Raw genomic sequence first — 16,218 nt, 5'->3', positions numbered from 1 at the left:
AGGAGAGGCAGAGACAGAGAGAGAAAGCAGAGCGAGTACATAGATCAGAGGAGGCAGTGAGACGTTTTGAGATTTATACGACCAAAACTGTTTCCAAAGTCTGCAGGCTATGACAGTAAGGCAAGGCACGGGAAAAACAAGACAGTGTGGAAGAACAAAACAGACGCGTAGAAATATAGAGCAGGCGAGGGTGCAAAAGCAGAAGGAAGGGATAGAAAAAAGGGAGAGGCAGATACAGCAGGAAAAGCCAGATGAAAGAGAGAGGAGAAGTAACGATAAGGATCAGGATAGGTGAGAGGGAGGAAAGAGAGAAAACTACTGGAGAGAAAGATCTAAAGTAGAGAAAGAATGAAGAAAAAAAAAGTGTGGGCAGGTTGAAGCAATGAGGAAAGTTTATTTAAAATAAAAAGATGGAAAACAAATGCATGAAGTCAACAAAGACACATGTTAAGTCATTAAGTCGTCCTACCTTTGGGTAGCGGAACCGGAAGTCCAAACGACCAAAGTCGGTGAGAAAGCAGAATCGAGTGAGGAAAACCCAGTCCTGCAGAAAAGACAAGGGGAAAAAAATAACAAGGTTAAAGAAAAGGAAGAAAAAAGATCTAAACTCTTTACACCGTTGAGCTAATTGATAACATCAGCAAAAAATTACTGAACACTGGTAATAAAACTGAATCCACATTTCATATTTCTAAAGCCAGGTTACAAAGGGCTTTACAGCAACAGGTTAGAGATAGAGTAGCTGGATCAAATATGTAATAAAACAAAACACATGTTTCAGAAATTAAAAGGAAAACACAAAAATCAAAAGGGGAGATTAACTCCAAACTGTGTTCTAATAAAAACAGCACTAATACACCCAGTAAAACATACAGAGATCAAAGGTATACAAGTATCTAAAGGCTGATTTAACAAAAGGTGGTCACACTACACGCTTACATGCCGCTGTTTAGAAGATTCATTTTACCACATTAACCATTACAGTCAGGCATCCTAACATCTGCTTATTAGCACTTCAAAGTTTAGCTCAGGCTAGGGTGTGTGAAGATGTTTGATTTTGAAATGACTAATTCCTACCCAAAATTTCCCCAAAATGTTTCAGAATTATCTATCCTGTTAGGTCACTCTTATTTGTAAACATTTAATCTCAGCTTTATAGTTTCACAGAAAATACTGAGGATAGCAACTCTTTCCTCTTGGTAAGACAACTCAAAACAACATCCCATGTTACCGTGGTAACACTCAGATACACCATGAGGAAAGCACAGATTTTAATTTTTGGTTTGACAAACATATTGAGCATACATAAAGATATAGGAAAGAGTTTCAAATTGTTTTTAATTTGTCTACGGGAAACTTCCCCGGGCCGAAGTGGTGAGTTCAAGTACCACAGCATCTTGACTCACAGTCACAGGTCTGCACTGCATATTTAAGAGGAACATTTTGGTGTCGGTAAACTCAATGAATTCTTTTGTAAAAGGCCCTGGTTACTGATGAACACATTTTTCTTGTTCAGTGAAGAAAACATACAAGTTTGAAATAGCTGCTCAGCCATTCACATTATTTTTTCTAAAAAAAAGAAAATATTGTATACCAAAAGTCAAAGCAAAAAATGTTCTGAAGAACTAAATGGCTCTTAAATGACCGTCTCTTAAAGGCTCTGACGCTCCAACAGATATACAAACAAAGACAGTAGCATTCATGCCAAGTATTGTAGTAATATTTTATATTATTTCTATCCACTTGGCAACTATGAGATACTAGATGTTGGTCTCCAAAAAATTCACAGCTTGTAAGCATACAAAACCGAAGTTGGGAAAGAGGTTCAGGGGAAAAATGTATTGGACTCAGGAACAAACAATGGCACCGAAAGCAGGGTGTCTCAGACTCTACATATGAATCCATTTAACAGATATTGAGCTATTTTTCAGGGGTTCAGTAAAAACAATTTAGCAAGACACGGGATACATTATTGTGGGAGTGAACATTAACATTACAGCAAAGAAGAGGAAGAGACAAGGAGTTGAAGAAGAAGAGTTTGGAGAAAAAAAATAGATTGAAGAGGGAAGAATACAAAACCTTGAACAGAAGAGGAAAAGAAGAAGTGGAGAGGAGCGAAGTAGTGCCAGGAGGGTAAACTTCTAGAGCTAAGGTAAACAGAAGGGGCATTAAGGGGCTGCTGAGCCCATTAACAAGGGAGAAAGTTGGAGGAGAAGAAAAATATACATCTATTCTTAATATAATTCAGCCATAAGCTCGGCAGCGGGAGACCAGATAATAGTGCTGATGGTGTACTTCACTGAGCTTACATAAGGCTCTGCAGCAGCCTCAGTATGGTGGCTCAGTCACTGGTCGTCTATCTATTATATTGTATACAGCTGTGGGCCGACCACATTCTGAAGATATGGATCATAGTGCTGAACGCAGCACTCACATCACTTCTATACTGTTTACCTGGAGGACTGCCCGGTGCGAGTGCTCTCTCTACTGAAGCAGCCAGAATGAATGAAGAGTTGTGAACCAGAATGAGACATCAAATCTTTGAGAAAAGTAATAGCTAGTCTGGAAGAATCAGTACAACAAATGACTTAACATTTATTCAGACAAATGATGCTGGAGAGGGACCAGGGCTGGATTCAATTCAAAAGACTGGTAAATGCTTCTTAGTTAATGTGGAGCCTGATTGTGGTTTTTATTCTATTTAATTAATGTAAGTATCTGAAGTGCTTTGTTAAATAAATGATTTACATTTGTGAATGATTACATTTAGGTTACAGCTTGGCGATACACAAAACGTCAAATAAGTCTTTTTGGATCGCACTATCAGAGCTTGGACTTATCGTACAGATGTTGATAAAAAGATGAACATGAGTTTTGTACCCACACATTATTCTTTTAAAATACATTTATATTGTGTTTAATATTAGGTTGGATTTTTTACAGGATGTTCTCTGTTAATCGACAGATAATAAATCTGCAACTTTTCAAAAAGATTAAATCATTTAAGTTATTTGCAAAAGGTAACATATTTTTTACGGTCGGAAAAAAATAGGTTGACTTTTTCTCTGTTGCTAGAGTTATCAACAACAAAAAGCCAAAAGAGATCTCACAATTAGCAAAGTATTCAGATCTGTATATTACATGAAAACAGTACTACACCAATACAATTTATTTTTTTACAATAACCTCGTTTATAAAATGAAAATTGTTTATCAGTGTTCATCATCCAGTACAAGGTGTAATGGGAGTCGGGCTTTTTCTTTTTCTGGACTCCCAACATCCGTCTCTCACCCATGGCTGGTGTTTTTAAGACTCACCTTAAAGCATATTTCTACTCAATTGCCTTCATGTGTCAATAATCCATCAAGCTCAAGGATCCATAGCTCTGTAAGCTTTGTGTAAAAATGTACATAATTGTTCTTTCATTAGGATTGTTGTTGTTCTTGTCTGGTACTTTCTTAAGCTTTGTTTTTTTTCTATCTGTACTGCTCAGCACTTTGGATCAACAGTGTTGTGTGTATATAAATAAAGTTGACTTGTCCTAACCCAATCAGCCATACCAAACCTTATAGACTAAACAGTTAAACGTGATGATTTCAAGACAATCTGACAGAGCAAACAATTGTCCCTACAGCTGAAACAACCAGTGAATCACTAGGTGTATCTACTTGGGAGCATTTTGTCAATTGGTACATAATTTATGTCAAAATTCAAGCAAAGATGCAAAGCATGCTGTGCTTCTACTTTCCTCTGTAAGACTTCCACTTGTGGTTGACGCAATTAATAATAGAAAATGATGGCTAATGCACTGATAATGAAAAAGGCTGACAGATGCAGGCCATGCGAGATTTAGATCATGGAATTATCTGGGTCAGGACCTAAAACGTACTGAGCATTAATAATCAGGATTGCTTTCAAGCATTATGATTCTTGTGTGACTCTTTTCCTCATCCTACCTGTGTGAGTGCTAAGATTTATAAAATGATGATAAAAGTGGTTTATTTCTCATTCCACAGAGCAGTCACTTTCACAACTGATATATTTCATGGCAATGTAGGTTTTGATTTGATGAAATCTTTATATGTATCAAACTCAGATGATATGGTCTTTCACATCAGGATTTAATATTATTCTGATGTGTCTCATAGTTCTACTTCAGGTAATTCTTCTCAAATCAAATGTTGTTCACATGTCGATACAAACATGAACACCCAAGGTAACAGCTTGCCAACTAGAATCTGTTGCTCCCTTCTCCTTTTCTTTATTAAAACAAGCCTTAAGGTTGGTTAGTTATTAATTCTCCATCTTCACCCAACCACAAAGCTCCCCATGCACCATTATACTATAATTACCTCTGCCCTCTGTTCTCCCTACATAAACAAGCACGGTAATTTCTGTGCTGAGAAATAAAGTGCAACCAGAGAGCAGTGTAGCGTGGCTAGCACTGCTGCCTCCATATATCACAGCAAACAAAACCGCAGCCATATTTCAGCCGCTGCCAGCCCGCTTCATCCCCCCGGAGCCTTTAGGTTATAATTCATGGCAAACTCCAAAAGTCACTGAAGCCCGAGACTCGCTTCCACCGCCACACGTCGTCCCGGGTGACGCTTACTGACCCAGAAATGTATCTCTGGGGAGAGAAGGCTGGGGTAGACTTGATGGGATGTTTTTTTTTTTTTTTTTGTTTGGCTTTGTTTTCTTTATCTTGGGGGGGGGGGTCATTTAACTCAATTTAGAAATGTGAAAGACCCCCTTGTTACACACACACACACACACACACACACACACACACACACACACACACACACACACACACACACACACACACACACACACACACACACACACACACACACACACACACACACACACACACACACACACACACACACACACACACACACACACACAATTGCCAATGAGCATCTGTCGCACACTCTAACAGCATGCCATAGCTGTTGTTGTAACAAAAATACTAGCCCACACTCAACCTCACATCACTTCCAAGTCACACACATTGTGCAAACCCCCCCCCCCCACACACATCATCGTCATAGCAACCACAGCATGCCTTAGTTTGCAGCTGCCATAGAAACATCAAAAGGCCAAGCCATCCATTGAAACAGACACAAACACTTATTTTGTCCCTCTCTCTCTCGTACGATCATCCTTCACATCACCTGATCGATAACGCAGCAGTAGTATGACCTTCAATCTCTAGCCAAACCAGATATATTTCCTACCTGATATATGGGCTAATTCTTTGAGATTTAAGCACACTGAAGAAGGCACACTTGGCCCCACTAAACCAAATGTAAAACATGTATAAAACATGGACATAGTCTCAGTGATGTCATCCATTGTTTTCTGAAGAGGTGTTACGAAGCTCAGTGGCACACATTGAAAATTATCTCTCAAATTTACTTTTGATCAATCCATAAACAGGAAGAGCGGCGAAGAGGAGGCAAGCCTTAAACATCCTGGCAAACAGCTACAACTCACCAACCTGTCAGTCAACCCCTAGCAACGACTGGGGACCACAACAGGACGTTTTTTCAGCCTATTCGACCGCGAAAACACACAAGTGAACAGCAGTGTTTCCCCAAGGTTTACAGCGTTGGGGGGGTGGGGACAAGCCGACATGCCGACACGACGACACAAACACTTGGTGTGAATCTTGGTGTTCATGCGTTACTTTTAATGACAGCTGTCCTTTTCTATCGGAAAGGTATCCTTAAATGACTTCTTTCCCTGATTTCCGACTCTATCCACTATCCTATCCCTACAATATATATTTTTTTACTTGACCTTGGGGGGGGGGGGGGGGGGGGCGAGGGGAGGGCCGTTGGGGGGGTGGGCCGCCCCCCCAATATAATGGTAGGGGAAACACTGAACAGTGTTCTCGCTCTCTCCTGCTCCTTTTCATTGTGACAGACCCACACACGAAGCTGAAAAGCACTGACTCTTTTTACGTCCCTCCTGTAAATGAACCACTTCTATACCTCTTCTGTTAAATGCTAAATTATGACATTGTTTAGGAGGTGGGGCTTGACAATATGCTTTGGTGCTGATTTTTTGGGGCTGATTTATTTGGGGTTCCAAACCTCTTTATTTTTTTTTTAAGATTCATTTTTGGGCTTTTGTGCCTCTATTAGAGCGATAGGACAGTGGACAGAGATGGAAATCAGGAGAGAGAGTGGGGATCGACATGTGGGAAAGGGGCAACAGGTTGGACTCGAGCCTGGGCCGCATGGAGGACTATAGCCTCCATACATGGGACGCAGGCACTATCCACTGCGCCATCAGCGCCCCATTCTGGTTCCAAATGTCTGAAATATTTGGATAAAGTATTGATTGTTGGGATTTTCATTTAGTTTTTAAACAAAAGTCAAATCATACAAGAGGAAAAACCGATGTGCTATACAAAAATCCTCCACTGTACAAAGAAATGAGCTATGGAGAGCAAAACCGTTTTTTTTAAACCAGGCTGTAAGCATTTGTATTTCTGCTGAAGGCATTCTAAAATGGGATTTGCATGTTTTTTACAGCCAGCCTCAAGAGGAAACATTTGAAAAACTGCAGTTTTTACGCTTACTCAACGGCTTAACTTTCAAATTCTGGAGGTTTCCAGTAGCTTATCAATGAAACCACAGAGAGGTAGGGCCGCTTATTAAGCCGAATTGTATGAACTCAAATCTATCTCCTTCTCAATCATTTGTTATTCTTTCAAAATGAATTTCTCCTGATAAACTAATGACGTCTAAAAAACCTGCAAAGAAAGCTTTACACAAGATGTCTGAGCCTGGCTGCAGGAGCTTTCTTCCCCTCAGTGACAAAGCATTAGTGAGGTCAGACACTGCTGTTGTGATACATCCTGGCTCACAGCCGGCTTTCCAGTTCATCCTAGATGTGTGTGAAGGGGGTGAGGTTGGGGCTCTGTACAGGTCAGATGTAAACATTTCTTCATCGACCTCAATATTGAGCATGGAGACACTGTCATGTTTGAAACAGGAGGAGAGACAGTTTTTCCCTACTTACACAAAAAATAGACTCATATATATAAATAATTGTTTTTTGCAAAAATCAGCAGCAGCCTGCCTGAGTGCATGCATGCTGGCCACATACTTCTGGCTATGCTAACAAAGTCTTGAGCTGCAAGCCTAAAGAAGAGATAAGGATAGGAGAGCTCTGGTCTTCTTTAATTATTCAATCGGCAGATACTTACTACCTGTACAGGGCACTACTAACCAGCACTGGGTTGAGCCAGCTATCAGTAGCTTTAAATGTAGCCTTAGTTCAACATAATTCAAATAAAATTATGCACTACTCACATTAAGGTGTTACATCTTACACCCGACCACGTGATGTAGCAACATATTGACAGAGACCACAGTGCTTCCATAATGCCATCTAAGATATTGAACCTTGGCCAAACAACTTTTATTCCCATAAAACCCCACAACACCTGCTAACAGGTGTAGTGAGTAAAATCAGTGGAGTTTCCCACTTAAAGACTAAAAACATTGAGTAAACAAGCCACTAAAAACAAAAAAGCAAACTCACCAGTATAAGCTATCCAACCAACTTCGACAACTGCACACAATGGATGCAAGTTAGACAACGTAGCCTTGTGTGTGTGTTTCAGTGTGTGTGTTTGTGTTTGTGAGTGTAGAGTAGATACTGAGCCCTGGATCAGTGCAACAGTGGATGAGGTGTCTACCTTAATCCCCTTTTAGTCTTCTCTGTTCCCCAATGGACCCTGCATTGTGATGCAGAATCACTCAGGCACCTTCCGAGCCTGTTTGTGTGAGTGTGTTTGTGTTTGTGTGTGTGTATGTGTGTGTGTGTGTGTGTGTGTGTGTACACCCAACCAATCAAGTGCTATGCCTTGACGCAGTATCCGGTCAGTTTAGCATCTCTGTTTTTATTACCTGTGTCTGTTTTCCCTCAAAGTTTGTGACACTTCAACTCTGAGGCTTCCTGTCATTTCCTTCTTGTCTCTCGATCCCTGTTTGCTTGCTAAGCCTCATTAACAATTAATTACCAATCAGCTAGTCAAGTCACCCCTGGACCGCCGGGCTTCTCAATGATTCATTAGTCAGGGTTACACAAAGCTGTGACACATAAACACATACACAGACAAACACACACAAACTCCGTCCTTGTCTGTCTCTGACTGACGCACACAAACACACACAGACATTTTACACATGCAAACACATACACACAACAAACTTAGACATTAAGGCAAGCATATGGACACATGGACACATGATGGACACATGCACTGCAAACACACACACACACGCACACACGCACACACACGCACACAAACTCACTGGGTGCCTGTATCTAATCTCAATGTCCTCATTAAAAAGAGATGCAGGAAAACTGATTGAGTTTGAAATACTATGCATACAAGGCTCTCAAACTTAGTTCAATGTCAGCTTGAAGGGTTTTTGACTAACTTTGAAAGGCTTGTTTTTTGAAATCGGAGAATTTAGAAGAAGATTTAGGCATATTTTTGGTGAGATATGACATTAATTAGAATAAGACCTCACACTTGGCCTCTTTCCTGCATGATTCCATAAAGTCAAAAACTCCTGATTAAATCTGTCATTCTACCACTGCTGCAACATCAACCCCCAACATCCATCACCTTGTTTTCCTCTGGAGTTGAGATGTTGATTTTCCGACGGATAAAAGCCCACTGAGCTGAGACATGCTGATGAATATGGGCGCAAGATTTTTAAATGAGAAAAAGGACTTTCAAGGGCATCTGTTCATTTTCATTAATTTTCAAAGGACTAAAGTGTGAAGACCTTTCTAGTCTAATCCACACATTTTCATTAACTGTGGAAGCCGAAGACCAAAGACATATAACCTGTCTCAGAGCACTTTTTTGTTTTTTTACACAGAGAGTTTTCAGTCCTAATAAGGGTTGGATTATTAATCATTTTTAACATAACAACAATAAATCTGTGGGTCAAATAACCAAAAGAAATTCTTGGCTGCTGCCTTGAAAAATCCCTCTCTCCGTGCTAATTCTGTGTGTTGGCTAAAGTTTTCTGTGGATAAAGTTTTCTGTTAAATAATTACGTTTCTCTGCTTGCTGGAATATTAAGACATAATTGGTTGATTCCTTTTTTTGGGGACTGTCAAAAAAAAGAAACACATCAATTATTAGAGTCAGCAGATATGATCAGGATGATAGGGCCTACAACAAACTATTTGCGTAATTGTTTTTTTTAATATGTGAGGCTATACAACGTATTATATTAGAAATATATGTCAAGGGCTTAACAATAATCTTAGCAGCGATTTAAAAAAATACGGATCCAACCCATCAGAACAACTGATTTACTGAAGTTTTTTAAAGCAACACATTCTTCCATAGGACTCAAGATAAAATTTTAACCTCAAGGTATCTCTTCACTCTCTGTAATTGAGAGACATGCTTCTCACACACACAGGCCCAAAGTACACACATGCACAAACAGGACCTATGGACATGCATTACTCGAGGGATGTCAGAGTGGGGCTGCGCACGAAGGAGGACCAGAGCAGTTGGGGGTTCTGTGCCATGCTCAAGGGCACCTCAGCAGTACTCGAGAAGTGACCTGGCACCTCTCCAGCTACCAGACAAACTTCCATAACACATACTTTGGTCTGCACTGGGACTTCGACCCTCTGGTTCCCAACCCAAGACCCTTCAATCTGTGCAATTACTGCCCCAGACTAAGCTACTGCAGTTGACCTAGTTAATTATGAATCATGAATAAAATCAGAAAGTTGTCAAGTCCGTTAACCTTGGATTTTCTATAAGGAGCATATTTAGAATCTCTATTACTCATTATAGAGATTGTCATTGTCTGGAAAAAGGCTCAGCTAATCCCAGTAACACAAGTAAAGATCATATAAACATGCTCGCTCGAAGAAGTGTATACAATATCTTTTATTTAAAAAACAGGGCTTATGCTTTGGAGGCTTTGTATCTCTCACCGCAGCAATTACACATTAATCGCAGGCAGCCTTGGCTTTATATTTGTTAGAAGCATTTGGTCAAATTAAGTTAAGGAGCGTTGACTTTTCAGGCTGTTTAAGGTTTGGTAAATGGACTTCAGCTTGTATAGCGGTCATTCGTCTGTGGTTCTATCATTTGTGTTAAATGCGCCGAATCACAAAACCATTACAATCTATCAGAAGCAGAAGACAACCAGTGCCCGTTTAAATCCCCCATAAGAATCAGTGTGTTACAACTAACAGTAGGCAGGGATACAGAAAGGTGTTTCCTTAGGCACAGAGGGCAGTCTGTAACATCCACCAATTGTCATAAATCATTCTTTAGTGAATTCAACTCAATTTCCATTTGATCGGTCTGTCTGTGTTGTGGCTGTGTGCAGGTCTAATGGGACACACAAACACACAGCGTGCAGCTCAACAACAGAGTACAAACAAACAAACAAACAAAATCGATGACTCTGAAAACAAATATCGCTATACTTCGCTGTATCGATTACTTCACACAGCCCCAGCAGATGGTGGTCCGCACTAAGTTGAAAATGTATATTACGGTTTAATTATATTTAAATATATTTGTTTAAGAATGTAGCCTTAAATAGTTACACTAAGTTATGATTATGTTCATTTTATAGTCCTCTATATTCTGATCACTAATGAATTATATTTTTCCTCTTCAGAATCGTATCAGTATCTGTCTAAAACAGCACATCTGTTGTGCACTATTTCTTATTTTATGTCTAGTGATGCTGAAAGACATGAAGTACAGAAGTCACACATGATATAAATATGATACACAAATGAACTTGTTTAATGCTTTGTGGATCACAAGGACAAGCCTTTAGTTAAATGTTTAGAGGATAATGCTGATCACAAGGTACATTTCCATCAGAATATGTGTCTTACTTATCAGAAACTGAGGGTTGAAGAAGCCTATAAAATCAAGAGTCTGATGTCATGTGTGCCTGAACAACACCTTAGCAGATTAGGACTTTGCGTTTGTTGAAGTTTGAAATGGGTCTGCAGCAAACAAAAAAGAAAAATCCTGAGGCACAGATGAGATGTACTGCCTTGTTCAGGGGTCCTCTGCTGTGTGCTGCTGAATAACTTTTTTTTATTTTCTTCCTAGATGTTCCCAGCTGGATTAAAAACCAGCGACCTTCTTCTGACCTTAAAGCTACTACTGCCCCTCAAAGGAACATTTTATCAGTGCCTCCACACACCATGAGCCACTAGAGCTAATTGCACACATCGACCAGCCCAAATAAAGATTTTGACCAGCCTGAAGCTCCGATGCCTTTGGATAACTTTGCTCGTGTTTCTCTATTTCTCTAGTTTTTCAACAGTTTATCCCTCCTGGTGTGGTGAATTACATTTGTCAATTTACAGCACAAACACTGCCTTCATTACTGCAGACACTGATACACCTACAGCCTCACCAGATGAAAGCAGAGTGTTAGTGTGTGTGTGTGTGTGTGTGTGTAAATGTGGGAGAGAGAGGATGTGGAGTTAGTTGAATTAGTGGGTGACCTTGGGGCAGTAATGGACACACACACACACACACACACACACACACACACACACACACACACACACACACACACACACACACACACACACACACACACACACACACACACACACACACACACACACACACACACACACACACACACACACACACTATCAATATGTCAAGCCAAGTGTTGGCTGATGTCATTCAGGGGGCTGTGCTGTTTGCTTAGGATGTCAGGTTGCCTCAGAGTGAAAGTCAAGAAAACAAACCACAAGCCCCACTGAAAGAAATGTAGCTTGTGACCCTCTTTTTTCTTTACATTGATTAAATCTTAATGCTACTTATTTTAATCAAACTTTCTGTATCAATGCAGCAGTCCTGGAGCTCATCAACAGTCACCTGACAGCATTACAGACTAGAGACTCTGAAAGATATTAAATTGGTTCCAGGTTTCCAATGTAGCTAGTGATGAAGGACTTCAGGCATGATTTCGTTTTCCATGGGATGGTCATTGTTTAAAGGCTGACTTGGAAGCTTGCGAATGGAGTTGGAGGCATCGTCTAAGAGCTCATTTTTAGCTAAGCTACCAAAATCAAATAATGAGCAGTTCTCACAAATGCACTCCAAAATAATTTCAGTATGACTGCCCCTGAAATCCTCCTGATGTCATTTTTCACACATGCACCTCAAAGCGGGAAACTATCACTGTCAGACGAAAGGGTTGGCAGGGGGTCTCCTGATGCAAGACATGACGTAAAAAGAACGATACAGAAGAGGCAGACGAAGCAACAAAGTCCACTTTAAGTCACAATAATGAAAATATTTGCTTTTATGGCAACACTTGTAGTAATTTTACAGAATTACAATATAGAAAAAGAGTGCAGAAGAACATACTGGTGAACAGAAACAAAATGCAGCAAGTTAATTACACAGAGATCATACCGGTCGTGTGCAGTACAGTCTATGGCCATGCTCTAATCACAGAGAATAAATGTCAGCATTCCCTCCCACTCGCTCAAGGGGAGTTTTCCTGATATTATCCTGCTGGCTTTTCTCACATAAGCTCTCTCAGACTTTCTGCAATAAAAAATACAAGGGGGCTGGCAGCAGAAACCTCGGATAAAGTCTGAGTCAAAATTTGGCTGTTTGCGTTCATACATAGAGCTCACACCAAAAAAAGATTTTTAAAGAGTTTTATGCAAGTGTTATATCACAAATGGTTAGAAGATCCAGGACTGCATGATGTCTGATCTGCCCCTCATTTTTGCTCTTTAAACATTTTTTTAACCCTGCTGAAACACTAGCGGAAAATACTACAAACAGAAACCAGAACACAAATATTTGATGGACTTTTTTGTACTTGTTTCAGACCAAATGATTAATTTAGAAATTATTAGAATAACTGATCATGAATATAATTATAAAATGCAATAATAAGGGATGCATCATCATGGTATCGTATATAAGTCTGATACTGACTCAAAGAGGTGGAGTATTGTTGACAATGGGCTGATCCTTGGGGGAGGGTACTTTGCCCAAAGAAGTCCGGCCCGTCCCTTTCTGGGACTTAATAATTAAGGGAGCCCAAATCCACTGACCAATGAGGTAAACATATACTGTAAATGACAACTTTTCTGAACAGGGATCAGCATCAGAACATTATACAAAATAAAATAAACAGAGTTATAGGTGTGCATGAATGTCTATTCAGTCTGTGTCCGTCAACCTGGATAAACAAACCCATGCTGTGTCATAAACTGACATCACATACCTTAAATTTGAAAAAAATATATCCTGACTAAAAGCTAAGGTTATCAGTTTTTTAGAAAATAATAAATAATGTTATGTAACCTGGTGATATTATAATTTGTTTTTATAAGTGACTCCAAGTGAAGTCAGAAGGCTCTGAGATGAGGATGAGAAGGTGTTATGTCAAGCTAACAAACTTTTGATTTTAACAGTTACAGGAGGTTGCAATCTCACACTTCTAATGCTTACAACTTGTATTACTTCTTGCATTTAACACTGATATTAAATCGTTACTTGGTACCTAGTATAGCTGCAGGTATCGGATCGGTATCTGTACTTAAAAAGTTGGATCGGTGCATTACTACTTACCGGTATACTTCTTGTGGACAGACATGAAATGTCATGACAAGACATATTTACTGAAATCATATTCTCATTTACAGAAGAGGACTACACAATTAGATCACATTCTACTCAGGAATAGTCTCCCTTTCTCACACAAACACAGAATTTGCCGTGTTCAACCGATTGCAGGTCATTGGAGCAGGTGCAAATTCAGTGCTGCTTTCAAGGGCATCTCCACAGCAGTGATGGATGGATCAGCGGCTCTAGTTCAATTTATCCATTAAAATCCCCCTGTCATCCTGATGGGGATTCAAACTGGTGACTTCAATCTTTTCATTCATGATGCAATTTTAATGTAGTCCTGAGCAAAACAAGTCAGGAATGTAAGGTGAGAACTAAAGCTTGTTGGCTCAAACTGCCTGCTGACTCAGATTATTTTTGGTAGGGAGTCGGGCATGTAAAGTGATTTACAAGCAATTGATACAATAATGAATGTGAGCACAGTTGTGCTGTAAAATCCTTTTTTTGTTCCTTTTTGCTCACCAGCGGTATTTTGTCAACACATAAAAATCCATGACACCTGAGTGCTCGTTGATGGACTTTTTTTGTACTTGTTAAATATTAATAAAGTGTTTTATTGGAGTGAAATGTGTGAACATGCATTTTCAGCGAATGATTTTGTGCACCAACCTCCTGATCTGTTAGTCACTAAGAAGTTCCGATAGAGATATTAGATGCCGAGAGACCTCAGGCAAGTCATGCAACAATTCAACACATGACAACATTTTTTTTATCATTTATGCCTCAAGTGAAACTGGAATAATATTCGCTGTAAATGAATATGGAAAACATTTCATAATAAGCCTTAATGGTCAGTCTGAATGAGACATGTAGACAAGCCTGTTTTCAAAACAGTTATTTTCTTAAACCCTAGTAAGAATCTCAAAGCTTGGCGGACCTCACAGACTGAAAGGTCAAATGCTTACTCTGTTGTTTTTGAGAGAGAAGCACTTTGTCTTCCACTGCACTGCTTGTGCAGGAAATCAACAGAATTACCATAATGTTCAAAACGAGCATGAATAATTGAATGAAGGCTATTTGACAGAGTCACTGTAGAGGCTACTGTTTCTGCAAAGTGTCCTATCTTGTTGAACTCGCAACAAAATGGTAGACAGTCCCTCTACACTCGTGTGTGCCAAACTTCATCCACAAACTCGTGAGAATACCGACCACAGCTGAGGAACAGCAGGTGGTAGCCTCCTGCATTATACATACCTACAGTATCTGCTGCTCAGCTCTACACAGTTAACATTTCAAGGCAGATGTTGTCAGGCTAGTGATGATGACGATGTTGCCCTGAGTGCAAACATACCCAGAACCCTGAGCAGGCTGGACTGAGCCCACAAATCCAGCAGCGCTGCGCCCCAGAAGCCATATGACGCACACCTGTAACGACTCCTCCACTCATAAAGAGAAATACAGCTGCTAATTCACATTTAAGACCCTCCACGTGAATCTGCGTTTATTTGAAGACAACAAGCCTCATCTCTACTGGAGGCTGGGTTGGTAGCAGTGGACCGGTGGGGCTCCGCTTACTGGGGCTACAGTGATGCCAAAGACTGTCATAATGAGGGTTAAATATACGCCACAGATGAGCCTCATGCCAATGGCGCGAAGTGGCAAAACTGAAAAGAGCAGAGTGTGTTTGGTGAAAATAACTGGAGCAACTAAACGGTGAATTACAGCCAGCCTCTTCGTTTATCCGCGGTACAGACCACCAGAGACACCTGCGTGCGGATACGCAGTCGAGACCGTTTCCCGGTCCAGCTCGGTGACATGTCGCAAGTGGCAACTATAAAAAAAATAATAATTAAAAAAAAAAGGGGGGGTAAGAAAAGAACAGCGCTCACCTCTTTCGTGTTGACGATGCCTTTTACGTATTTCCCGACGACTGAATCCACGAAGAAGACGCTGGACAACACAGCTAGGCACAGGAGTCTTTCCCCGACCCTCACCTCCATCTTTCTCTCTCCCCCGCTGCCTCTCGTCTGCTCTCTGAAGCTCTCTGAAGCTTGTCTCTGAGCGCGCGCACGGAGGAGCGGCTCGAGCACGGAGGAGCTCGTGGACGCTGGTTTGCTCGCAGTGCCTGTGTGGGCCCCCTCCTGCAGCTGAATCTGGCTGCTGGATGCTATGAGTTTGAGACGTCTAGTTGTTTGGAAGGTGTGTGCGTGTGTGTGTGTGTGTGTGAGTGTGTGTGTTTGGGGGGTATAGAGCGCGCGCTCCCGGTTCCGCTCGTGCTTAGAGAATGCGACACGTCCACACATTAAAAATGCCATCGCTGATTGCAATCATGTTTTCATTAGAGGTCACACACACCTCTAATTAAGTTTTACTTGGACAGATGATGACTGGGCTTCTGGCTTAAATTATGCTATCACCAAACAGCAGGCTATATATCAACAGGAGGAGGGTCATAATTGGCTGCATTGCTGCTGAATTTCTTTGAAAATCGTTCAATTTTCAACATGCCTACAGTCCTGTGTCTATTCAAAAGCAGAGATGGAATAAATACTCACATCTTTTAAACT

At 40.5% G+C, this 16,218-nt stretch overlaps 1 protein-coding gene across 1 annotated transcript in view; it reads right to left on the bottom strand.

The window, feature by feature from the left end:
- Positions 1 to 15,836, bottom strand: part of tmem145 (transmembrane protein 145) — a 43,773-nt gene extending 27,937 nt beyond the window's left edge. The window contains exons 1-2 of the mRNA XM_020650360.3: positions 15,541 to 15,836; positions 470 to 544 (exon numbers count right to left, since the gene is read on the bottom strand). Coding sequence (XP_020506016.2) covers positions 470 to 544; positions 15,541 to 15,651 — 186 coding nt within the window. The 5' untranslated portion in view covers positions 15,652 to 15,836. The remainder of the gene's footprint in view (positions 1 to 469; positions 545 to 15,540) is intronic.
- Between the last annotated feature and the right edge of the window lie 382 nt (positions 15,837 to 16,218).

This window comes from Labrus bergylta, chromosome 8 (genome assembly GCF_963930695.1).
Source record: "Labrus bergylta chromosome 8, fLabBer1.1, whole genome shotgun sequence".
NCBI lineage: Eukaryota > Metazoa > Chordata > Actinopteri > Labriformes > Labridae > Labrus > Labrus bergylta.
The sequence above is the reverse complement of the archived record's forward strand: the minus strand, read 5'-3'. Positions and strand labels throughout refer to the sequence as shown.